Source organism: Phaethon aethereus (assembly GCF_964289735.1).
Source record: "Phaethon aethereus genome assembly, chromosome: 18".
NCBI classification, from domain to species: domain Eukaryota; kingdom Metazoa; phylum Chordata; class Aves; order Phaethontiformes; family Phaethontidae; genus Phaethon; species Phaethon aethereus.
Window position 1 is genome coordinate 1,900,499 of NC_138594.1, and position 26,577 is coordinate 1,927,075.

At 42.7% G+C, this 26,577-nt stretch overlaps 1 protein-coding gene across 1 annotated transcript in view; it reads left to right on the plus strand.

Annotated features, from left to right (window-relative positions):
• The window catches only part of DNAH9 (dynein axonemal heavy chain 9), a gene marked incomplete at both ends in the record, with an annotated part of 208,231 nt that overhangs the window by 146,467 nt on the left and 35,187 nt on the right, over nt 1-26,577 (plus strand). The window contains 3 exons of the mRNA XM_082008261.1: nt 12,029-12,222; nt 16,315-16,463; nt 20,100-20,227. Coding sequence (XP_081864387.1) covers nt 12,029-12,222; nt 16,315-16,463; nt 20,100-20,227 — 471 coding nt within the window. The remainder of the gene's footprint in view (nt 1-12,028; nt 12,223-16,314; nt 16,464-20,099; nt 20,228-26,577) is intronic.

A 26,577-nucleotide genomic window follows, 5' to 3' on the forward strand; every position in this document is an offset into this window, starting at 1 on the left:
GGGTTTCAAGCCAAAACAGTAATGCCAAAAAAAATCAATATTGATATTTGTGGCCCATTCTGTGCCTCCTATTTTGGGCACATTAACTTCAAAGGAAACTTCATTAAATGTTGAGGACTCTAGGCATGCAAATAGCCTGTGTGACTTGGCTTATCATTTATTGTTGTTGTTTGCTTAATAATATATATAGGTCAACAGTCCTTTGCAGTTGTGCAGCTCATGATGCTGGAGCATCTGACACACATTTATGATGTAGTTTTCCAGATTCTTTCAATAAAAAAGTTCAGTAAAAGTTTTCACAGAGCTTTTTGCTGTAATGTGTACACCAGGGAAGCTCAATATTTACCAGTGAATGAAGAAACCCATGTACCTGTCCAGAAGGGCACAGTGTGTAGGGAAGGGTAATATCTTTTATTACATCTGCTGATAGACTTGGTGTCCTGGTGTCAGCCAGGATAGAGCTGGTTTTCTCCACAGAAGCTGGTGTGAGGCTGTGTTTTGGATTTGGGATGAGAAACTGTTGATAATGTGCTGATGTTTTGGGTTGTTGCTGAGCAGTCAAGGACAGTCCAGCTTCTCGTGCTGGGCTGCCAGCAAGCAGGCTGGGGGGGCACGGGGAGCTGGGAGGGGACACGGCCAGGACAGCTGACCCAGGCTGGCCAGAGGGATATTCCCTACTATACGACGTCATGCCCAGTACATAAACTGGAGTTGGCCGGGGGGCGGGAATCACTGCTCGGGGACGGGCTGTGCATCGCCGGGTGGTGAGCAATCGCTGTATTGGGCATCACTCGTTCTTGTACATTCCTTTGTCGGTATTATTATTATTGTTATCATTGTTGTTTCCTTCTCTCTTTCTGTCCTATTAAACTGCTTTTATCTCAACCCACGAGTTTTTTCCCAATTCTCTCCCCCGTCCCACTGGGGGAGGGGGAGTGAGCGAGCGGCTGCATCATGCTTAATTGCCGGCCGGGGCTAAACCACAACACTTGGAAAAAATGATACATTTCAGGTTTTTTAGTGCTTCCTTAAGCCTGAAACAGGAATTGAATTCAAACTAAACACAGTTCAAGAAAAACTGCTCTGAGCTTAACTTGATTCTGTTCATCAGTCAGCCTGTATGGGAGAAAAAGCAGCACCTGTGGAGCCCCTGCGGAGGCATGTTAGTTAGCTCCGGAGCAAGGGGACATGTCAGCAAAGGACACAGCCATTAGCCTCAGTGCAAATACTGCCTCTGGGCTGTTGAAGGGTTAGTTAAGAGCAGGAAGGGGAGAAAATTGTATCATTTAACGAAAGTAGTGCCTTTGCCGAGTCCCTGGCTCTGGTGTTCGATAGAGTTGGTCATTTCAGTTCTAAGGCCTGTCTTTTGCAGGTGCTTGATAGCGATCTCTTGAGAGGTCAAAAGTATTCTTTTACTCTTAATGAGGTTTTCTGTCTTTTTTCAATTTCCTTTATTACAGTATGTTATACTTTCCTCATTCTCTGTGTTCCCAGTACGTAGCTTGAAAATTTTTATTTTAGTTGGTACTTCTGAAAAGGTTTTTTGTGTGCATGCAAGGTTGTCCATTTCTTGTGGCTGATCTGTGAGATGGCAGGATGTAGACGCATCCAGGTGTGCTGCTGGTTACCTTTCCAATAAATGTGTGGACACACCTTAGACCACAAAGGTACAATAATGCTACTGTTTGAACTGCACAAGATGTCAGGCCACAGCCATGTGCAAGTGACCATTTTTATAGTCTTGCTGTGAAGTTGACCTTACCACAGAATCAGTGTAGAGGCTATCCTCTGTACGGTTTTTGCTCCATTTTTTTCTTCTTTCCTTCACTGGAAGGTCTCCAGTGTCATAAGATGAAGGTGTTGATACCTGGATGGGAGATGTGTATTGTCTGAATTGAATTGGGTTTTATGGTTGTTAGATCTTCCAGACTATATCTTGACTAACAAGTAAAACGGGCCAGCAGCTGTTTTCTGGCCCTAGCAGCACGTGACACGGCACAATGTGAATCCATACAGCAAAACTCCCCTCGCCTCCCAGACCAGAGATACCTCATATATTGTTTACTGTGGACAGTCCCTAGAATGTCTTACTCCCTGGGCTATGTCCAGGCATTTTCTGAGAGCAAATGAGTTAGCCAAAGTCAAACGTGAGCCACCACCATACTAGCAAACTGTGGCTTATGATGAGCTTGTGCCTGGACCTCTTCTGTAGCCACAGATTGAGGAGCAGATCAGCAGGCAAGAAAAAAGTGTGTGTCTTCTCCTCACTGTATGGTATGCTGGGGTCTGAGATAGGCAGATAGATAGAAACTCCCTCTCCTCATAGCCTGAGACAATCTTGCTCTGGAACAGCTTCATAGATGCACAAGTGTGGTTTTAGTCCTGAGCTAATACTGCCTGCCCATCACTAGGGCTTATTAGCTTAGGCAAAGTCTTGCACGAGGCATGGTTATGCATCTTCTGTTCAGTGCCCAGCGCCAAAAGACCATGCTTGTATGTCTTAGGGGGTTCAGCTGAGCAGTTTGTATTTGCCTAGAAAAGACTATATGAACATACCCAGAGTCAAGCTGAAGCCAGTCATGAAGCCAGTGGTCATGCCCTTATGGTATTCATTTTCATGGTTGCCTTTGCCAAAACCAACCCTTTTTAGAAGATGGGGGTGGTTCTCAGGCCAATGAGACTAGCTGAAGGTTGGGTGAATGGATTTTGCTGTGACCCTGGTGATCTCTGCTGTGAAATTCTCCTGTGCTATGACTCCCTCCATGCCAAGCCCTTCCTGGGGTCCCATGTCCACGTTACCTCGTGGCCTTGTGCCTCCTGCGGAACTGTGGTCCCTGATCAACCATGCGTGCATCTGGCTCTCATGGCAGCAGCCTGTTCCCACAAGCAGGATGCAGGCAGCTCTGGATCTCCTTTGCACAGATACGCATTTCCCAAGTCTGATTTTCTTTGTGATATTTTCTGCAGCACATTTTCACTGCTGAATGCAGATGTGTCCCATAGGATAAGTGAAGCTAGTTAATATACAGCAAGAATACACCTGGACAACTTGGATTACTTCTTCATCCCAATCATTTCCTTCATCTTTTTCTGAAGAGGAAGAATTTTCATTATGTAGATATGAAAACGCTACTGAAAGGGCATTGTTTAATAATGTGATGTTGAATAATGAGCTCTAAATACTGAATTCAGCTTTCGAGGATGAGAACAGCAGTAGACAAAGTAGTATATTAACTCTATATTTATAATTTTGCAGAATGCAGATGATAAGATTGTGTGTGTGGTTTATGAGATAAAATACCAAATCATATATTTTACATTTAAGAATACTGGATTTTTTTGACAAAAGAACAGAAATCTCTCTTCCAACTTTCATTTTTTGTACTTTTTAGACACTGAAATTTTTCATTCTTATCAAAGACTCATTGTGACACAATCCACTGCCTATATTGTGTTCTTTGTGCATAAGCAAGGTCCTTTGATCAGGCTGGTCAGATATGAAAGGCTTGCAGCTCACAGCTTCCCATGTACATTCAGAGTTATTATTATGCCAGAAAATCATAGTCTTAATTAAATCTCTTCCATTAACTCAGTTCTTCAGATGTACAGCTTTTTAGCGCATCTTTGATAGAAAACATTGATTATGACACTTCGATGTGCATTCACCTGCTCTCATCTAGAAGTTTCCTAAGGACATTTATCTGTCCTCATGAGCACTCAAGTCTCAGAGAAATGTTCCCAATGTCTCACAGAAATACTACTTGAGAACATTTTACCTTTTCTTTCCTTTTCATTTTTAACCTGCTGGCTAACGATCTGATGTTTATCTGAAATACAGCAGAGATTTTGATCGCATCAAATATTTAAAGATGTACTTTGTTGGTTTGATTGCAGACTAGAAATGGAATTTTTCTGGACACCTCTACAGCAGTGTCAGCCTCCATCCTTCACTCTCAATCCACCCATGACACAAAGCCTGCTGTCAGCTGATCATTTTGAATGTAAAATTTCTTTCACCCTTTAAATGGAAGGAAAGGGAAGTAATTCATAGAATCACAGAATGGTTTGGGTCAGAAGGGACTTTTTAAGGCCATCTAGTCCAACCCCCCTGCAGTGAGCAGGGACATCTTCAACTAGAGCAGGTTGCTCACAGCCCCGTCCAACCTGACCTGGGATGTTTCCAGGGTTGGGGCATCTACCACATCTCTGGACAACCTGTGCCACTGTTTCATCACCCTCATGGTGAAAAATGTCTTCCTTATATCCACCCTCTTTTAGTTTAAAACCCTTACCCCTTGTGCTATCGCAACAGGCCTTGCTAAAATGTCTGTCCCCATCTTTTTTAGCTGCGTTGAGACACATGAGATGGCTTTTGTGGAGGCACTCATGGTCTGTGTATCATCCCCACTGTGTGACCGCAGTGCTTCAGTGGACCACAGTATTGCCAGTACCTGAATAGAGCATCCTTGCGCAATGAATGTAGTCTGACAGAGCCATGGGGACAAGCTTTTCACTTCGCTCAGAGTTGGCCACGCCTCTGCTGCAGTCTGGTTTGATTTTTGAGTATTGCATTTTAAGAAAGATGTGGACCTTCTGGAGGCAGGGCAGAGGAGAGAAGTGAGCGGTGTCAGAGACCGAAAACATGACGGTGAGGAGAGACTGAGGAGAGGGAGAAGGGGAAGGATTATGTCTGAGGGCCTCAAGACTGAGGGGTCAGAAGGGTACAATCCTCAAAAAGTGTCCTCCAAAGGGGAAAGAGTAAAGCAAGGTACATCTCAAAGTACTGCAAGACAGATTCACAACAGACATTTGGAAAACCTTTGTGATAGAGGATAGTGAAGGACTGGCATAGATTGCTTGCAGTTTCCGTTACTGAGGTTGTTCGAGCAGGTCTTGTGACACATGCATGAGGATGATGTCAGGGCAATGGACTCTGCAGCTTCTTTACTCTGGTTGCCTGTTCTCAAGGCCAACTCCGCTATGGTGCCACCATGAAACCTTGGATCAGACCCTCACTGTGAAAAGAGCTGTGAGAAGCCTCATCAAGGCATGGGTCCATACTTATGTGTATATACGTGTATTTCAGCACACAGAGCCATGGACCCTGAGAGCCTTCCAGCTGGTGACATCCTGGGACAGATGCTTCAGACGAGCTCTTCCTGTCCATGAGACACATTTTCTCTTTAAGTTTTGCTGTTCATTGGTGCATGGTGGTGGCCCATCTGTGATTTTTAACAGCCAAATCCACGGAACTTCTCAAAAATACACAAGTACCACCTTTCAGTTGTCATCAGGGATCAATGGCCAGCTTCTGGTTCTGGCTGTTTGTCCCCGATTTGCTGGAGGGCATCAAAGATTGAAGAGGAAAAATGGGGAGTGTGGCTTGGGACAACAGCCTGACTTTGCAGCCATTCTCAAAACATCCTGAACAATCTTTGCAGAAAATGCAGGAAAAATGTGAATATGAACCTAGCTGTGAAACGTCTCAGGCAAAATGATGAAAATTTGGTGGCTGGTTATAAGCAACTAGAATACAAAGGGTATGACTAAATCACATTTCTTTGCTGACCTTTCCTACTCAGTGGAACTGTCTTCAAGAACGTAGTAGTAGGAAGGACTCGAGTGCTGAAGCCATTGCTTTCCGATTCATGATACAGTTTCACTGGGAATTTTCCAAGAAAAGGTAGTGAGATCCAATCCATCACTCCTCAGACCACTTCCGTCTTCCAACCACAAGGTGTCTGCATTTTGTGATGCCCTAGGAAGGATGCTGCGGATAAACTGAAAGATGTTTTTGTACAGTGTCATGGCATGGCACTACAAACTTTTTTACCCCAGTATAATTTAGATGTGGGGAAAATGCAAGGGGTCTGAATGAAGACAGGGGCATACAGTGCAGTGAGCTTGTCAGGCAGCTTTTATGAAAGAAATAAGGAGGATTAAAATAACATTTTTGTGTTGAAAGGTGATTGAAGTTTGGGAAACCCATCATGTCTTTATTTTTACCTTCAGTAGAGATTTTTCTTATGAGTTGAATGATTCAGGTAATGCAGCTAAACAGAAAATAACACCTTCAGTGAATGAATAATACAACCGTAGCATGGGAAAGATGGCAAATAATCCATCATTCTCTACATTAATCTTTCTAGTTAACAGTAGTATTCAAATAGACTAATTAATCTGCTTATGCGTCTACTTCCTGAACGATCCAATCTATCAATTCGAGCCAGATGCAGGTTTTACTATCCCATTCCTCCAGGAGCTGTCTTTCGCCAGCTGTGGGGATGCTGGTTTTCCTAATGAGATTTGGGTCACCGGCAGAAAATGAAGGAAGGAAATTATGAATATTTGCAGAAACCTATAAAAGCAGAACTTGCAGTGCACCTGGACAGCGTAAGACTTTTAGAAGGTGTTTTGAAAATTCATGAGGTTGTTCCCAAGCATCATAGAGCATTCATAGAGCCGCTCTGCTTTAACCCCATTGCCAAAGCTCATTGCTTCAAACTCGACAAGCCTGTGTACAGACAGACAACTGGGAGGCTGAGTTTTGGTGGGACTTCCCCATACCTCCCTGGGAACCTGCATCCCTCAAGTTGGCGAAGCACAGCTCCAAAACACGCAGCCAAACCGTGGCAACAGCTGCACAGCTCAAATGCATTGAATCACTGGAGTGTTTCTAGACTTCAAATCTCATCCTGGTGCTGATATTGAAAACACTCAGTTGAACCTGGACAGCTTTGCTGTACGCCTCACCTGACATCTGAAAATGGACTATCATTAGCCGATGGGCTTGGCTTGCTAAAAGCCAGTCTTCCCCACAGTACGTGCGCATCACTGCCGGGACCACCTGGTGAAACCCTTGCACCTTCTGCAAATGACATTGTTGGGCTGTTGCCTTTCCAAAATCAGAGAGTCTTAGGATCAATTGCACAACTGCTGAGCACTGTGAACCTTTTTTTTTGGTGGAGCCCGCTTTGCTTAAAAACTGTATAACATAATTCATAAAAATTCATCTTCTTAATTTTGCAAGTGAAATCGTGACTGATCGTTAGGATTTAATCATCTCACAGATTATTAAAGCTGTGAGAATATTAAATACAATTTCTTTCCAGTGTTGCCAAATTGTGTGAATTTTATAGAGCGACATTTGATGTTCAGTGTGTTCCTTACAGACCTCATTTTTCTAAGTAGAGGGTTGTTGTTTTTAAAAAGCAAGATATATAAGGAGCTAAGACTGAAAGTATAAATCAGGTACAACCTGAAGACTCATAAAGTAAGGACAGCTTTTAATAAAAACACTCACTTTTTTATTATGATTTCACTATGTCTTTTTAGAAACCAGTTTCATGGCTGCTGGGGAACTTGGTTAATAGTGTTAGAAGCTCACTCTGGCAGCACCGGTTTTACTTGCACTGTATTATTTTCCACACTATTTATGTCAGCACAGAGCATGGTATCGAGGAGCTGTTTTGACTTCCCTTGCCCCAGAGCTGTTCTCAAGTCAAATGACTCTGGGGCAGGGTATTTTAAACTATGGAAATCATTTTAAATACAAAACAAACTTTTTTTTTAAGAATAATTTCCTTTAGAGCCAAGGGGAAGAAAACATGGAGATAATAACTTTTCTTTTTTTTTTTTTTTTAAGTTATTATAAAAACTTAGCAAGCAATGCCTAAACTTGGGGCCAGTTTTGCCCTGATGGTATCCTTAGAGTAACTGCCTTTAGCGATAAGAGCAAGTGTTTTCTCTAATAAATTTACAAAAGCTTGTTGTAGTGTATCTGGCACTAGGAGATAAATTGCACGCAGTAGCAATGACACCAGACCTTTGAAGTTGTCCTTTTCACTAAAGACTCAGGCCATCCTCTGGAGGCAGCAAGCAGTGAGGAAACTGAGTCCATCATCTCCTCGTTGTGCCCATCTGCCTGGGACTTCCCTGTCCCCCGAGACATTGTCTCTTTGCGAAGATCCCCTTTCCCTTCTGGCCCTTGGTTCACTCTCTAAGGGCTGTGTGTCGAGGACACATTGTGGGCACACCAACAGTTGCTCTGCAATGGCAACTAGGATTTCTTACTCAAAGCCAATGGCTGATACACACTGTATTTCCTACAGCTGTGGGGGGAAAGAGAGTACTTTGCATTTGTGAATGTGTGAAATTCACGGATCTGCTGATATATCAGCTCCACTTTAAAGCTGGTTCTGACTTAGATGAGAAACTGTCAAAGAAAACCAAAGTGATAAAGCAAATTGTACGTGATTCAGTGAATGAAAAATCATTTTCTCTGAGAAAACAATTATCCTTGCCTTGACATGGTGTGAAGAGACCTGTTTCGCTGGCAAAGTCTCATTCTGAGATATAAACTCAAGACCCTCCTGTTTTCAGCCACCAGAGATGATTATAGTGTGGGTTGCAAAGACAGGAACTGGAGACCTCCAGCCCTTTTGATCATATTTGATTTTGCTCGATGTTTTTTGTCTCTCTCAATTTCCATGACAACTCTAATTGACAAATATATTCTTCATTACGTTGACAAAAATAGCCACGCTACACAGGTTGATGTGTAGTACCATCTGCTGTCCCAATGTACCATTCCTGGTTTTTCTCCTGCTGCTTGGAAACAGTGATATATTATTGTTGGTCTAAGTTTCTTGGAAAATTTCACAGCAGAGGTATTGAAAAGCGATTAATATTCACAGAAAGATTACTGATTGAGATAGCTTTCATTGCACTGGCTTTTAAATAGCAGCATTTCTTATTAATACCATCACTCCTAGTACATGTAATTAAAATTGTTGACTAATTAAAATTTTAGTGTTAAATTTATATAATACAGACTTTACACTTGCAATTAGAGCTTTCTTGATTCTGCAGCATGTTGTTCAGGGAGAAAGAGACTATGATCACTGATTACATGTCTGTCATTTAGTAAGAAGAAAGAAATTTTTCAGAGTCTCCCTGGTTAGCATCACCAAGAGACTTCTCAAAGCAGAAGCAGACAAAGTTCTGAAGTGATATTTTAAGTAAGTCACTTCAAAAGTCAACAGTGTTAAAAAGTTTTATATAAGCACTTGCACTGATGAATCTGCGGAGTTCAACATTTGCCATTGTATTGTGTTCAGCTAGGAGAGGTGCATCAAATATATTGCTGCAAGGACAAGGTTTTGGCAGATCGGAATACATGGCATTGTTCCTGTGAAGTTCAGTTTCTCATGTTCTGTGCTCTGGTTTCTACTTTTCCGCAGAAAGTGGAATACGGCCTGATTTTGGAGCAAGTACTTCTATCGCTGACATATCTCTGTGTTAGTGCTAATCCATACATGGAAACAGCATCTGTTGAATCACTACTTTGCTCACACTCTTCTTCGTGAAATTCTCAAGATCCCTGGGATTCTGGCATGGAGATGGTCAACGCCAAACTGAGTCAGTCCATGCTGTATCCATCAAGTGGCATTGCCAGCACTCTGCTCTTGTCTGTGTCTTTTGTGGAGATACTGATGAAATAATGACTTTGGGCAAGGTTTGATTTATTGGAGGAGCATTTATAGTAATATCTACAAGTACTTCTCTGCCTATAGCTCTAATTTCTGGTCCTGGAGCACATGACCTGTGAGGAAAGGTGGAAGGATTTGTCCAGCTACGAGTTAATAGAGCCAAACTCTCCTTGTTATTGGCAGTGAATGTAATAAGGATCAACCGTGACAAATCGCAGGTAGGGAAGTTCAACTTGAATGTAATTAAAAAAAAATCTTCTTTGCCAGGAGAATAGTGCGGTTCTACAACAGGGCACCCAGAGGGGTTGAGAGAGCTTCATTTTAGAGGTCAGCATTTTGGTAGGCAAAGCCATGGCTGACCTGATCCAGTGCTGGCTGTAGTCCTAGTCTGAGCACAAGGTTGCACTAGACATCTCCGGAGGTTTCATTCTAACCATAGATTTTGTGATGCTGTGAGTGTGTATTCAATAAATGTCCTGGGTCAATGGCACCCACTGGGAACAGCTTTACAATGTCTTTGTCACCTACAGGCGTTCCCACTGCACTCTCAATTCCATTTCTGACTCCTTTCTTCCCCTAGTTTGCTCTCTGTGTGGAAGTATGGCTTCTAACTAAATTCAGTCTATTAGAAAGACTGAAGTTTTATACTGCTCTTGTCTTCTCATTGGGAAGCCTTTCCAGAGGAAAACATGGCTTTCCTGCAGTTTTTAGAGCAGAGTGGCCTTCAGCGTCTTCTGCCTCGTTTGCAATAACGTCTTATCCAGGGCAATCAATCTCTCAGCCCTTCCGTCAGGGCATTTGCATGACTTTCAAAGCCCTTTGGCAAGTGTGTTTTTTCTCAGTTGATCTGAACAAGGTGTGACATCAGCATTTTTCAAGAAGCTTTCTCAGTTACTTTCTGTAGTGGAGCTGTATGCGATGTGAGCTGGAGCATTACTGGTGCGGGACACCTCTGCCCATCAAGAAGCTTCCTCTTTGCTCTGAGTGTGTCCTTCTGTTTCTATAGAAAATAGCTCATTCACTGTCTTTTACACTTCACTTGTCTTTTCCACTTCGTGTTCAAGTGCTTACAGCTTCAGATTATGCAAAATGCTCTGAAGATGTTTGTTTCAGTGACAATTTTGCTTGAAATCCAGAAGAATCTTACAAGATGTGCAATACATTTTGCTACCACGTGTATGAAAGAAAATTTGGATTCTTTACTTCTCTGCATAACATTTATAGTTGCCACTTTCCAGCCAAAAAAATCTAGCTATATTTTCATTGTCATTATAATTTATTTACTACTTTGCTCAACTGTACTTTAGGTCATTCTTCAGCTACCTGTTTCTACTACAGACCTGCACCAAGAAGTTGATCTTTGTGTGCATTTGGCAAGTGTAAATCGGAGTGATTTGATTTTCACATTGGCCCAGGATGTTATGCATGTTTGTACAAAGAAAGCACCCACCCATGTACAGTTTGCACTATGTTTATTGAGATTTGTGGTTCCATGGTCACCACATGTGTGGTGACGTCTCCGTGCTGTGGTTTCATCGAGTGTGTGCACCAGATTGTGCAGACAGAGAGGTGTATGCGCAGGGGAACAGGGAGAGAAAAACAACTGCATGTGTATAGAGATGAAGAGAATGAATATTCCAACTGTGAAATTACTGTAAAAAGCAGTTTTGGCGAGCATGGCAAGCCTGAGTTTAGCTTTGGATACTGCACGCCCCGGATACAAAAGCACATTTTTCCATCAGTCGTTGTGATTTTTGCTGCACAATTATCTTTGCGTCTGTTGAAGCAGTGCGGAGACTGTTTGCAGACTTGCAGCTAACAGGAATGCCAGCGATGTGCTCTCCTGTCAGATGCGGGCTCAGAATTTCCAGCTCTTGTCCAAATCAGGCATTTCTGGGATAGCTGATAGTAGCAAGTGTCTGGCACCTGAGATTTCTGCGTTCTGGTTTCAGAACAGGAGCGCAGATTTCCTCTTGCTTTGGGTTATGGAGAACAGCATTGTGGATGATGCCAAATTCTTTTGTCCTTTCCTGTATTGTCAGTTCCGAACTCCCTTGTCACCGTGACCGTGCTGCAGGGGAGAAGGCTGGGATGCCGTGTGTGGCTTCCCTGGCTGGGGAAGGGCGTTGCAGTGGTGTGGGTGACACCATCAGGGAAGGTGTGTTAGGTGCAGCACGATTTTAGAGCTGATGTTCTGTGGGCAGCCTTGAGACATATTCCAGTTCAGAAGATGCACATGGCAAAAAACTCAGGGCATGTACCTTCCACAGGTAGGAAACTGTTCTCAGCTGTATTTTCCTGTGGCCTTGCAAATGGCTCGTGTTGGTTCTTGCTCCTGTGGGTGCGCTGACAACAAAGTTGGGAAAAAGAGAAGGGACTAAGTCTGATCCTGGTGGGTTTCTGGCTGTAGTTCCCAGGCTCCAGCTATGAACCTCCTGGTGGAGCAAAGCATGAGCAGTCAGTAATGGTTGCAAAATGGTTTGAAGGCATGTAGGATTGTTCCTACAAGGATTGAAGACCTTCCTTGTTTTTTCCAGACTCTCTCATTCATGGAGGAATTCAGAAACCTGGATCGGGACATTGAGGGGTCTGCAAAACGGTGGAAGAAATTTGTTGAATCTGAGTGTCCTGAAAAGGAGAAGTTCCCCCAGGAATGGAAGAACAAGTCAGCTCTGCAGCGCCTGTGCATAATGAGAGCTGTCCGCCCCGATCGCATGACCTACGCTGTCAGGTAGCGGCACTTCTTCACAACTCTGTATTGCTCTGGCTTAGCCGGCAGCTTTGGGTGTGTGTTTGCTAGGGAACAGGAGTAATTAAGGAATATGCTTTGACTTATTTATTATAGAATATGAGTTCTGCAAAATGGTTTCCTGCAAAGGAGACTGATGAATGAGTCGTCTCTGAATTCTGCAAGACAGTCAACACATTTAATTTAACTGGACTTTCTTGCTTAGCGAGATCTAACCCCAATATCAGCAATAGTGGTGGAAGCGGTGTAACTAGCATCAGGTTATGTATAACTGTGAGTATAACCCAGTGCTCTTGGGTGAGGAACAGACATGCCAAGTCAGAAAAGAGCATCATCATACGGGTGTTGCACATCTGCTAGAGTCTTTTAATGATCAATACAACTTCTAGAGCTCATTAAGGTTGATATTAGTTACTAGAACTTTTACAGCTGTTCCTTAGGCATAAGAATAAAGCGTAGAAGTGAAGGGAAGTCTTACAGAGGTTTAATCTTCTTTTTTTTTTCCTGAAAAATGAAAAATTTATGTGATGCTGCTAGTTCTGAAAGTTGTAGTTGTAAATTATGTAGTGACGGTAACTAGGCAAATCTAAACTTTATGAAGGTATGCAAAAGCAATACGCTTGTTCCACAAGAAACTAAAGGTCTTTCACTCCATTAGGACTTGTTTTTTCCTCTCTGTCCTAGTAGTCTGTGATCTGACATTTCTGCAATACCTCTCATGCCACTGCCTCTCAAATAGTTTAGATTGTTCCGCCATCTGGCATGTGCATGTATATGGGTGTGTGTAGCAGATTGTATTACTCAGCGTATGAAATAGATTTCTGTTTGTGCTTTAAAATTCACAGAAAAATGCAGAAAAGACTGAGTGAAGTTTCACTATGGTCAATGTTGCTATGTTTTATTAAATTAAATACTATAATTTATCATAATTATACCATTCTAAACCATCTTCTTTTACATTTGTTACTTTTTTAGGGCTGAATTCTCCATGTGTTCTCTCAGCTGAAAAGATTGTTTTTCTTTTTGTTATTTAGTTTGAGTAAAATAAGCTCTTGTCTTTCTGAGCTTTTAAGTACATATTTCATTTAAACAAGTTTAATTCATTGCTTTCAATCAAAATGGTGGTATTCACATAGATAAAATATAACTAGAACATAAAGTTTCAATTCCTCAATTATTTTCGTATTTCTCTTTCATGAAAATGCAAGGGAATCCAAGTTCAAAAGCTTGGCTGGGTATTTTTAGGGTCTGGGCATGTCAAGCTTTTCTGTTTGCACAAGAGTATTTAAATGTTTTTTTGTTTTGTTTCTTATCTAGAAGTAGGTTAGAATGTAAACATGTGCAAATGATAACAGTTCACAGTGCCTTCCCCAAGACTTTGTTTGTAGATGTTTGTGACTAAGATTCTTCTTGAAATCCAGGATAGCCAGAAACTAGGTCAAAAAGCCTTAAGAAGAGCTTTTGTTTAGGGAAATCTCATAGCAAATGTGAAATAACTAGTGGTAAAAATGACAGTCAAAATGGCTTTGACTTCCTGGTTCATCCTTGATAGTATCATACTCCTCAAATATAGCTACCATGCAGAAGGCTAGTGGTCATCTGGTGTCTTGCTTTCCTAAGCACCTTCAAAACTATGTTTCTTCTGTGACCCTTCAAAAAGTAGGGGACCCTGTACAGCACTGGGGAGCTGCATACTCTGACCATGAGAACTTCAGCCTCAACATCCCTAGTGTAGCCAGTAGCATTTCAAGATCATGTTCATCTTAAAAAATTCATCGAGTTTTGGGTATCATCTGCAGTGTCGTTGAATCCCACAAGTTGTTTTCCAGTTCTCAACTTGCATTTTATCTCTTCCTTCTATATAGCAGTTAAATCTGCTAACATTAAATACCTTACTGATGATCAATGGACATCACTACAAGCATAGTCCTAACCTTCTTGTCTGAGAGACTTGACAAGTATCTGAGTGCATTTAAGGAGTCAAGGAGTAGACAGGTAGCCTACCCATAGGTGACTAAGAGTATTTTAGATGCCCTGGAATATCCCTATCCCATCTCCAGCTACTGTTCAGAAAGGTGTAAGAGTCTGTATGTCCCATGTCATATACACCACCTCCATGAAGACAGTCTAGGAAGCCCTTTAGTATCTAAAATGACATGGATACCATCCTCCCTCCACCCCTGTATAGGCTTCTTGCATTTCCTTGTCTTGGAAGCTAGGTTTTTCAGCCACTCTTCATAGCAGATCCCTGGGGATATTTGCACAGGCTGTTTTATTGCCTAGACTAGGTCTAGGAGCTGTCAGGAGAAATCACTTTTACCATGATTCACTCCTTAGAGCTTAGGTGAGGGCAGTGCTCCATTGTCCACCACTGAGAATCATAATTTCCTCAAGAGGGATTTTCCAGTGTAAATGCCTATTTCATCCTTCAATCTTATTGAAGAACATCAGCAAGGAGCTTCTTGCAACACCTTGTGCTCCCATGCTTCCACATCCATGATGAAGTCAGATCAGTCCAGCAGCTACTGGCAAGGTGTAACATGGTCATGGTGAAGTCCTTACAAAAGCACTGGTACTTCTGCCTTGAGGAAAAGGAAATACCTTTGAAACTATGCGGAAGGACTAAGGACTCTTGTAGCTGGCACCTCCAGCCATGATTATGATACTTATACGAACTCTTCGGATAAAGGATCTTAGGCAACTGTGGCTTCATATAATCCAGAAAAGCTGCAAGCCAGCCATTTGTCTCACAAGGCATTTTTGCTTTTTGTTCTGGCACCTTTCCTCAGATCCTACTGCTTGTACCGTGAACCACTCCTATGATCACCTTATTTGAAAGACACCAAGTGTAGGCACTTTTCCAATCCTGTCTCTGAGGACACACATTCCTTTCCTGCATGTGCGGTCCATTTCAAAGTCTCCAAGTCACGTTAGTTGTGTTTCTGAATCTCCAAGGCATTATTTCATAGAGATGAGACTTGATGGAAAACAAGAATCTTGTGACCTTGTATCTGACAGACTTTTTAAAATTTTGTGGACTGAAGCTTTCCGTTAGGTCTTTAGCAAAACTTGACCCAGAACAGAAAAATCTACTTGAAAGAAGCACCAAACAAAGCGGAAGGTTTTTCTTTTGCGGTCCCTTAGGCGCTTCTATTCCACCTGCCTTTCACTAGTCCTTGGAGGAGACTCTCCGCTCTCTGAGAAGGAATTTGGCTGCCTTATTCTGGTATCATCTACCAGGTGAAAACTGGCCAATGTTTTTCTTCCCCGTGGTACTGAGGTTTTCAAAAGGCCTGAGTCATGCATCTATGCTAGAAGAGCAACTGCTCATGTGTGGGGTTTGAATACAACATTCCTACCTTTGAATCAATGGTCACTGTATCTTTGTTTTCTAAAACAGTGATTTTGGTGAGCTCACCCTGGGGAAATTCAGCCTGGATGTTCTCCGTGCGCTGTATTTGGGCAGATGCTGTGCAGCTGAATTTTTTCCTGTTCACTCAGTTGTATTTTTCCTTGTGACTTTCAGGCAGAGGCTAAGCTACACATGCTAGATATTCTTAAAGCTCTTTTCTTTTATCTTTGCAGAACAAAGTAATTTTGTAAATCATCTGGACTTTTTGTGACTTTTGGTGATAAATGTAAATGAATACTCTTTCCTCGCAAAGGCTGTATGGATTACAAAGTACATGGCAGTTTTCTGTACATTAACTTAACTATGTCTTCTCTCCCGAGATACCTTTGTCAAAATCAAGCCCCGACTTGTAATGAACTTCTGAATACAGCATGGGGCTGGTAGGTCCCACTGTTTTCCCTTCTCACTTCCTTTCGTTTGCCAGATATTGGTGTTCCATGTGTCATTTTACCCCTGTAAAAAGTGCCAAACATTGCTACTGAATGTTAGATCCTGAAGCCCAGCCTGCAGATCTTCTCTACAATTATTTCATGCCCATTTTTTTTGTTAAGTTTATAATTTGCTTGAATCAGCAAAACGAAAACTAATTAATTGATTATTTGAAGGGAAATCTGTCTTTTCTGTACAATAGTAGACTGGCAAAACATTTTTCTTTCTGGCAGAGATTTTGTAGAAGAAAAGCTTGGCAGTAAATATGTGGTAGGGAGATGCCTGGATTTTGCAACAACCTTTGAGGAATCAGGACCTGCAACCCCAGTGTTTTTTATCCTGTCCCCAGGAGTCGACCCATTGAAGGATGTGGAGAAACAAGGTAAATAAATCATGTCCCTAGGCATACCATAGCATTGCTTTTTATCTTCTGCATAATTATCTTGGAATGACATTCTTGTTCTGTTTTTTTTCCTCATCTCTTTGTAGATAATGGAGTAATCTGTTAAAAATAGATAATTGTGAGAGGATGTGATTGTTTCTTTTCTTTTTTTTCTTTTTTTTTCTTAAAGGTTTTTGGATTTTCATATAAAGTTTAAATTAAACTTGCTTCTTTCCTGCATTGCCTGGATTCCCAGTGTGGTTCACACTGCAATGATTTCTGAGTTGGTCTTGTACACAACCTATGATTTATGTCAGAGATATCTAACATGCTGTCAGATAGCTAAAAATAAGCAGCAGCTCCCTATAATATTCTGTTGGTTAGTGGCCGATTTTCCAGTTTTTAATCCCATCTTTCCTGAGTTGGTTTTGGTGCGGATGGTCAGATGTAGTGCTTTCAGCTGGCTTCAAAGCAAAGGGGTTTCTCTAAGGTGCCTTGTTTGAGAAGGCGGTGATTTCTGTTCTGCACTGACTGCTATAGTCAGTGCCTGTGCTCTAAAGGTGCCAATGTGCAGAATTTGCTCTGAGTCTCGGCTCCACTGTGGAAGAATTACTATTTTCAGCCTGAACATGGCAATTACAGTAGGTCTGGAAATGGGGTTACTGCTGACTGTCGAACACAGGTCGCTGCAGTCGCTTCTTTTGAGACGGTTACAACAGAGGGGCTCCATCCCCTGGAGCAGATGGGTCAGATGCCTCTGGGTACGGCGTTAGGGCTGCTCCAGTTTGCTGTCTGCTCATCAGATGTCTTTTCTTTTTCTCCAGCAATGCACTACACATATCTCCAAGACCATGACTTGTGGTCAAGCTCCGATGCTCCTGGAAGCGGGGACTGTAGTGTATTTAAATGGTTTGAAATAGACTAGACTAGACTAGACTAGATTAGACTAGAATAATTCAGTTGGAAGAAGCCTACAACAATCATCTAGTCCAACGGCCTGACCACTTTGGGGTTGACCAAAAGTTAAAGCATGCTATTAAAGCCATTGTCGAAATGCCTTTGAAACACTGACAGGCACGTAATTCGTAATACCACAGTAGAGCTGCTGGCTGGTTTTTAGCAGGCAGGTCTCCAGACTAAACATTAGCAAGGCTGGCAGCCCCAGGAGAGAAACCAGTAACACTGAACTAAGCCATCACCCAGGTGAGTGGTGGAAGCATGCTGACCTGTGGATTTCTTTTCCTCTCTATGATGCACCTTCTGGGACACCCCAAAATATCGTTTGAGTCACTCTTCACCTGCATTCCCACAAGCAGCCTTCAGAGGTGTTAAAGCCCCGAGCAGCCTGAGCCACAGGCCAGGTGAAGGTCTCAGTCGTGGAGAGTCCCTGGACTTTGCATTGTGTTCCGAGCTCTTTCTGCCCTGACATCAGGTCTCATTACTGTGAATTGAAGGGGACTCTCCTGAGGAAGGTCTTATCATGTGCCTGGCTTCCCTTTGGAGCCATGTCAGTGATCTTGTCTCTCACTGTGTTGTTTTCCTGAATGGGAAATGAAACACTAAAATCCAACCATTAATGTTTTAATTGGAATGATAAAGATGTGTGTGGCTGAGCACCTGGGGTTAGTCAGACAGAAAAGTTTCAGCAAGTAAAAGTTAAAAAAATCTAATGAAATAAAAACATTGCTTCAGTGCAGCTGCACTGGCCTTAAAGTCTCCCTTGCTGGGGTTCGGATCGGATTCATTGTTCGATATTTTCTCTACCCTTCCACCAGCTTTTATTAAAGTGCAAGTCTGGCTAGATAATTCTTGTGAATGAAAGCTATTTTCTTCCACACGCTGCCCACTCATGGGACCTTTCCTTGGGGACATGGGGAGGACCCTGCAGCAAACGCTGTTGGGCTCGGAAAGGTCCCCCCCTCGCTGCCAAGGGCAGCCTGCCTGCACTGTGCCCTCTCCTCTCCGAGTCAGCAAGGAGGGAGACTGGCATCGCCTTCGGTGAGGTAGCAAGCACAGACTCACTGTGTGTCCCTCTGCAGTCCTGTTCCTACCTGTGAAGCAGAAATAACAACTGATATTAATTTTATTATTAATCATCTGGTTTGGGGTAGTGCCCTGCCTTCTGTAAGTTTGCCCCATCCATTCTTGAGAGGATGGGGTCTTGAAGGCAGAGGAGGAGATTAGCAGCTCTTAAAGTTGGCAGCCGCCAGAGATGGTGAGAAAGAAAACTGGAAACTCTCAAATGGTGAGAAAGAAAACTGGAAACTCCTAAATATGGAGAGAGCTGCATCTCAGGGGGCTGCTGTAGTAAGGCAGAGAGCTCAAGCAACTGGAAGAGTTTGGATGTTTGTTTTACTTATGGCCATCTGTTTCCAATATTGTACCAAAAGCTGAATCCTAAGTCTTGCAAGACAAATCTTTTCCTCATTTGACTGTAAAACTTGCCTGCTTTTATCAGAAACCAGGAATTAAGGGTGCGCCTTCTGGATGAAGGCAAATCTGCATGCAGAGATAATTGTAGGCAATCCCAAGAGATCAACACGTGAGGACATGTGTACTGACTCCCCAGCTGAGCTGAATGCGTCTTGCTGTGATGCGTGGAGCCAGCCTGGATGTTTGTCAGGCTGCTTCCCTCCATCCACACAAACTGGTGCTCATCTGCTGAGGAGCACACAGCAGAGATACCTTGCTCCAGGCAGTTGCTTTTCCTGTGGGGCGAGGAGCAACTGGTGTCCTCTGTCTTTGGATGACAGTTAGATTCAGAAAACAAAGCAGGAGATCTTCGGCCATGATCACTTAAAGGATCTGAGGCACTGGGATGCTACAGAAAAACCAGGGGAGTCCGAAAGGGTATCACAGACTAAATGAAGAAACACTAAATAGCTGCCATCCGTCCTCCAGAGCAGGACAGTAAATGACAAGGGGTTTGGGGTTCCCACCCTTCACCATGCAGAAAGGGATGTAGAAGGGACAGTAGGAGATGGTCTGCAGTGACCCCTGGAGCACCCCTTCCCATGGGCTCTGCTGCAGCCCACTGACCATGGGCCTTCCCAGAAGCATTGTGGTGCACCCAGGGGCATCTCCACACCTGCTGAAGCCCATGATGATCCATGAGAAATCTGGAGGGCTGACTGATCTCTAGCTCCAAGAAACCTGGGAGGTCTTGGTCAAGGCCACAGGAAGCTCACACAGATTTCATTTCAGCTGTCTTAAATCTGAATGGGTTCCTAACTTTACTGCTGGTTCTAGCATGGTGCATTTCGCCACCGAATGATGTCTTGTTCAAAGCCTATTTAATCAGCAGGAAATGATTTTAATTTCCTATCGTTGTAAAATATGTTTTTACACAAGATTGCAGGGGAATAATGTTCTTTAAACAAGAGGCACTTTGTAATAATGTACCTTTGTGTTGATGCCATTCTGTAATTAAAAGTAGTTTGCAAGAAGCTACTGCTGTTTTCAATGCTTTGGCAAGGAGTGTGTGAGAGACAAGATAACTATTGTAAGAAGTGCGATAAGTCTTCTGTGAGGGTTTTTGATAAGGCTGAACTCTGCCTCGCTGCTGCCGCCTGAGCTCAGCTGTGCTGCGTGCCATTCTGGGTAAAAGTGCTGAACATAGCTCTTTTTTTCTTTTAGGAAAGAAACTCGGTTATACATTTAACAACAGGAATTTCCACAATGTTTCCCTTGGACAAGGTCAAGAGGTAGTTGCTGAACAAGCTCTAGATCTGGCTGCAAAGGAGGGTCACTGGGTCATCCTCCAGGTATGGTGTCTTTGGAAACAGTCCTGCCGTTCCCTCGGGTTACCTGGTGCCAATCACCTTAGCGAGAGCTGTCTATCATTCTTATCTGGTGTGAGATGGGACAAGGTGTCATCTGTGTGTCCAAACCAGCCACCTTCTAACTGTTTCTTGCTGCTATCTATTGCTTTTATCGGGCATTGTTGTTTTGGTTTTCTTGCTCTTTGAGCCTTTTGTAGGGTGTGTAGTTGTAGGGAGTCCTCTGAGGGAAGGTTGTGCTACATTTTCCCATGCTTTTATTTGCTTCATGAATAAATAAAGAGCTTTGTTCTTAAGAGCTGTTAGACTAGTTCTCTTACTACCCTTCAAAACTTAGCATGTATTTAAATGAGCAATGGGAACATGCACACCACCGCAGGAAAGGCAGAGGCTGTCTGTAGTGGTACCAATTCCTTTATGCATTCCAAAACAGGAAAGTGTTTCAAGCTCTTATCAATAACTTGGCAAAATGTTTCAGAGCCTTTTGGGGTGCAAAGGGAGCTCTGTCAAGTGCTTCCTGGAGACACTTAGTGAGTGCTTGGGTTTACTAATATGCGGAGTCAGTGATGCCAGCTCTCATTACAGGTCTTGGGAACACCTCTGATTTCCTTGATGTGGATTTTATAAATGTTTATTATCACTGAATTGTTTGGATATTAATTATTATTATATTATATATAATATATAATAGTCTGTATAATAATATATAATGTATTATTATATATTATAATAATATAATATATAATAATACAATATATTATATCATAATTATTAATAATATATTAATTAATCTGATTAGATTAAGACAAAGCTTTGAGTCCTGATCTCAGCCTACAGGCCTAATTTTGGATGTAAATTAAATGCCATTGATATTTTGATCTTAATTTTTGCTTTGTTTGCGTGATCCCTTTAAGGTAGACATTGCTGAGCTTTTCAAGAGCTTTTAATACAAATAGCTGCAATATTGGCATCTGTCTTTGAGATGGTGAGGAAGAAAATATGCAGTTTTTTGAGACGTATTTCATTCAGTAATGCAAAGTGAAGGGTTCTTTTTTACAATGATGGTTAACATGGTCTGTTATCTATGTCAGCTTCCATGTCCGTTGCTTCAGTGCTAGCAGATGAGTACTGTGAGCCTGAGGTATTTTTATTTCATCCATTTACATCCTCTTTGGTGGTCAGAGCAATCAATAAGAGATCTCAGCAAACTCTGAAGTTTAAATCAGAAGAGCTCAGAAATTAGATTTATATGAAAGAACTGTTTGGGCTAACTGGTTTTCCAGCAATGCTTGCAGAGTGTGACGATCTCTGGTGGCCCAGAGCAGACAGGTTCCCCGTGAGTTTAGAGAGGAGCTTAATCCAGCTGGCCACTAGCAGGTTTTGATGCAAACTGCATGGGGCAAACTCAGCAGTCACAGCAGTGGCCATTAGGACAGGCTACCTGGTGCCAATGTTGGGTCTCCTCAGGGTCAGTCAGTCATCTGGGATTTTCTATGGGGTTATCACAAAACTGATAAAACTTTGTACATGTAAATATTCTAGTTCTGTGTTGTGCTTGGCTTGGAATAAGACAATATAGGCAAGGCTGATTCAACACAGAGATCAGAGGTCTTTCGTCCTTTGTTTTTATAGTCATAGACCTTCTGAGCAAGCCAGGTAGTGAGGGCCCCACTAGGAGACTGGAGTCATGCCTTGGTGACACTTCACTCTCGGGACAGACTTGGAAAAATCCAGCAGATGTCTGAGGCAGGCAGTACTATTTCTCTCCAGTTTCTGCATTTGGTGTCTCGTTTAGGCAAGTGGAGCGACAGCAAAGCAGTGGAACTTAATTGTCACCCAGAATGGCCAAGCTGCTCAGCTCCACAATCTGTCTCTGTATCCCACTTAGTGATCCCATTTCCTTCCAAGGGCTGGAGCTTCATGTAAAATGAGAAAGAGGGAGAGCAGCCTGAGGGGTTAGACATGTGTCCCCTACATTGACAGACAAGGCTCCCCTAGTCAAAAAAAACCTCTTTTTATGGTTAGCGGACCTCCACCTGAAAGGAAATCACCCTCTAGACAAACTATTTTTAACAAGGGTGGACAAACCATTTTCACAAGGCTGAAACTCTGTCCTCTCCAGATACCGGTAAAATCAGTATCCAGACTCTGCACAGCAGGAGTCAATGGGTAAGATTCCCATAAAGGATTCTTCCATCATTACAGTCATAGGTGAATCAGAGCAAATATCTTCCATATGGCAGTTTATTTGTAAAGTTCTTTCCTGCAAGACTTTTGATGACAAAGACCTTGCAAAAGGTTTCAGGAGTGTTTGTATACCAGTTGCACAGGATCTGGAATGACACAGACAACTCAATTTACAAAAGGGTCTCAGCATTTGTGGTTCATTGTATTAATAATAAAAGAGAGGATAGAGCAGATCTCTAAAGGCAGTCAGGGTAATTTTACCCAGATTAATCAAATTCATTATTTGGAATCTGTAGCCCACCCACAGGACATCTATACTCAGGCTTTTGAGCAGACAAGAAGCAACTGTTAGGTACACCTCTATTTTGCTATCCATTGAACGTCCTCAGCTCACACGTAGTAGAGCTCCCTTTCCATCTTCTGAATTTGCTGTCTGATACCAATTCATACAGACATTCTCCAAGATATGATCACCTAGGTGGCTTTTACGCCACTAGGCAGTAATGAACAACTAGTTCATTACTGGTCTTTGATTTGAACCAGAAATAATGACACTCAAGTACTTTGAGCAATAATGAGTTGGGGAATTAGGTCTGTGGGAATTGGTTGTTAAGCAATATTGAAACAGTTGGGAAGTCCTTATTGGATTACAGAAGCAGGATCACTGTTGTGTTGGGAAGGGCTTGTGTCCTGGGACCAATTCCTCCTCAATTGTATTGACCAGCCAGCACTGCCTTCTGACATCATAGGAGGCAAAATAAAGAAAACAGCATCCATGCCTCTCCTGGGAAAATGAAAGTTTTTCAACTCACTATGAAAATGGAGATTTTAATGAATTACTAATTTTATAAGAGAGAACAGAAACCCACCCAACCATTCATTCCCATGGAAAGAAACTCACTCTCACCCTGGCAGAGCCTGAGCAGTGCAGCTTCCTGCTCCTCTTGCATCAGTCTTGTACTCATCCGGTAGCTTCAGCTTTGCTGGGCTCCTACCTCTTGCCATCACAGTACCCACATTGGTAGTATTTGATGACACAGATGATGAGAGAATGAAGTCCATGGATAAAATTATTCTCTACAAATACAGATGGTCCAACTACAAAATAGGAGCCCCCTATGGCAAAAGCACGGTTGTCTGAAGGAGAATTTGTTACTTGAGGGCTGCAGAGACAAACCCCAACACAAGCCCAGCAGCTGTTCTTTTCTAAATTGTTGGCATTGAAGAGCTGAGGCTGATCTTTGAGCTCCACAAAAATCCATTTGATACCAGGTTCAGCCTCTGGGTCTCCTTAGAAACAGTTCATAGGTTTGGAGGGTTTTAAACCAGATTTTTCTGGCCATAATAAGGGCACGGAATTTGGATCTGATACTTTTACTTCAGTACAGCATCTAACCACTTGGCATTGAGCTTCCAAAGTCATCTATCAAATGTAGTTTGAAGTGTTAGTAACAACTGGTGGAAAGGCTTCTGCTGTGGAGGTAGGACAACAATGAAACAGCATCTTGAAATACTGAAGAAAGTTTTACACAGATTTAAATTTTTGTATTATCACATAGTCACATTTTTCTCAAGATGCTTTTTGTTGCCAGGAGGATTTGGACCTGCCTTTTAGGTAAGCCCTTTTTGTAACTATGTTGTCCACAGTCTGTAGTAGAAGATTTAAGGAAAAGGCTGCACAAATGCTTTGTGGTAGCTGTAATGCAGTTGACAGAGCAGGTCAAATCAAGGATTGTTCTTTTGTTGACCCTCAGCAGCATGTTTACCAGTAGAACTGATCATAGGGTCTGTGAAACTGCTACACCATTCCTGGTTAACATGTTGATTGATGATTACAAGATAGAAGCAGCAGAAAAAGTGGATACCGAAAATGCAAGAGTCGTTTTTAAGTATGTATTCAGACTGGGTGGCAGCAGTCATGGCTGCTCCAATGGGCTGGAAGGGCTGAGGTGTGCGAGGGAACCTGAGGAAAGTGCATGACCAACCCCATTCCTGAAAATGTTTAAGTCCCACAAATGGGAGTCACGTGCATGAAACGTCTCTAGGAATCACAGCTCCTATATGACCAGTTTCTCTTCTGCATCAGTCAGCATTTCTATTATTTTGGTGCTTTTTCATTTTTATTTTTTGAATCTTTATTTTCTCCCTCATTAACTGCCATTTCTTAGCAAATGAGTCAGGATTAGCTGGCTGAGGTTGTGATGGGTTTCTACTACAGACCATCTGATCAGAAAGAGGAAGTAGATGAGGCTGCTTTCAGACAACTGAAGGAAGCCTCACTTTCCAGGCCGTGCACCTCATGGCGGGGCCTCAACCACCCTAATGTCTGCTGGTGGGATAACACAGCAGGACATTGGCAATCCAGAAGGTTTCTGGAGTACATTGATGACAAAGTCCTGGCACAGGCGATTGAGGAGCCGATAAGGGGAGGTTGTCCGCTGGACCTGATGTGCATAAACAAGGAAAACTGGTTGATGATGTGTAGGTCAGGAGCGGCCTTGGCTGCAGTGACCATGAAATGGTGGAGTTTAGGATCCTAAGAGAAGGGAACAAAGCAAAAAAGAAAATCACAAGCCTGGATTTCAGGAGAGCAGACTGTTCAGTGATCTGGTTGGATGAATCCTGTGGGATGTGGTTCTAGAGATAAGAGGGGTCCAGGACAGCTCATTGATATTCAGATATCATCTCCTCTAAGCTCAAGACTGGTTTATCAGCAGCATGAAGTCCAGCTGGAGGCAATTCACTAGTGGTATACCCCAGGGGTTGGTAGTGGGTACTATACTGTCAAACACTTTCGTTAATGACCTGGATGATGGGACAGAGTGCACCCTCAGCAAGTTTGCAGATAATGTAAAAGTGCTGAGAAGTGATTGATAGACTAGATGGGTGTCCTGCCATTCAGAGGGACATGGACAGGCTGGAGCATTGGCCTAGCAGGAACTTCATGATATCCAATAAAAAGAAAAGTCAAGTCCTGCACCTGAGGAGGAATAACCCCATGCACCAATATACTCTGGGGACCAAATGCCTGGAAAGCAGCTTTGCAAGAAAAGAGCTTGGGAGTCCCAGTGCACAAGAAGCTGAACGTGATCCAGCAGTGTGCCATTGCAGCAAAGGAGGTCACCAATGTCCTGGGCTACATTAGGAAGAGCATTGCTGGCAGGTCAGGGAGGTAGTCCTTCACTCTGCCCAGCTCTGGTGAGACACATCTGGCTGGGTCCAGTGCTGGGGATTGTTCAGCCTCAAGAAGAGACAACTTGGGGATTTTATCAATCATCAACACTTGATGGTAGGGAGTGAAGACTGGACTCTTCTCAGTGGACTCTAGTGACAGGACTAGGGGCAATGGGGACAACTTGAAATACAGGAAATTCCATTTAAATATAAGTACAATCATTTTTACTGTATGGGTGGACAAACACTGAAAAAAGTTGCCCAGAGAGTTTGTGGAGTCTTCATCCTTGAAGATATCCAAACCCAGTTGAGCACAGTCCTGGGCAACCTGATCTACCTGACCCTGCTTTGAGCAGCAGGTGAGGACTAGATGATCCCCAGAGATGTCTCCAACCTCAGTGATTCTGTGATCTCTCCTTTCCCACTGCCAAGTTAGCCAGGAATATGGTTTCTCTGATGCATGTAGTCTCCTTTGTGTAGGGAGGAAAGAGCTTTGCACATCAGGGAGCACCAAGCTATGACCTAGCATAAACTGTGTCTGCTTGGTTTCCCTCTCTGGGCCTGCTTGAAAGCTTTTTGCTAAGACAGTGACCATCTCCGTCACCAAATTATATTTATCAACTTAATAGCAGAGAAAGAGAGAAATTTGTTTACATTTTTATAGATGCATATCTGAATGAACTGATGCAGGGAAAAGTTCAGACATTTGATATTCCCAATTTAATTGTAGTCTTCATCCATTAACCAAAATGTCACTTCCCTCTCTTTGTGATCAAGTTAATTTAATTTGTGAATGTCTTTCCATTTTCATAGGTTGTTGCTTCACTGAGTCAGGTTCATGTACTAAACTGAATAACAGTGAGCTCCTAGAGCAAAACTGTATGATATTCAGATATTGGCAGAGCCTTTCTTATTGCATCATAATTACGATGGAGCCTTTTTCTCTACACTTCACAACTAGTCCTAGCTACAAG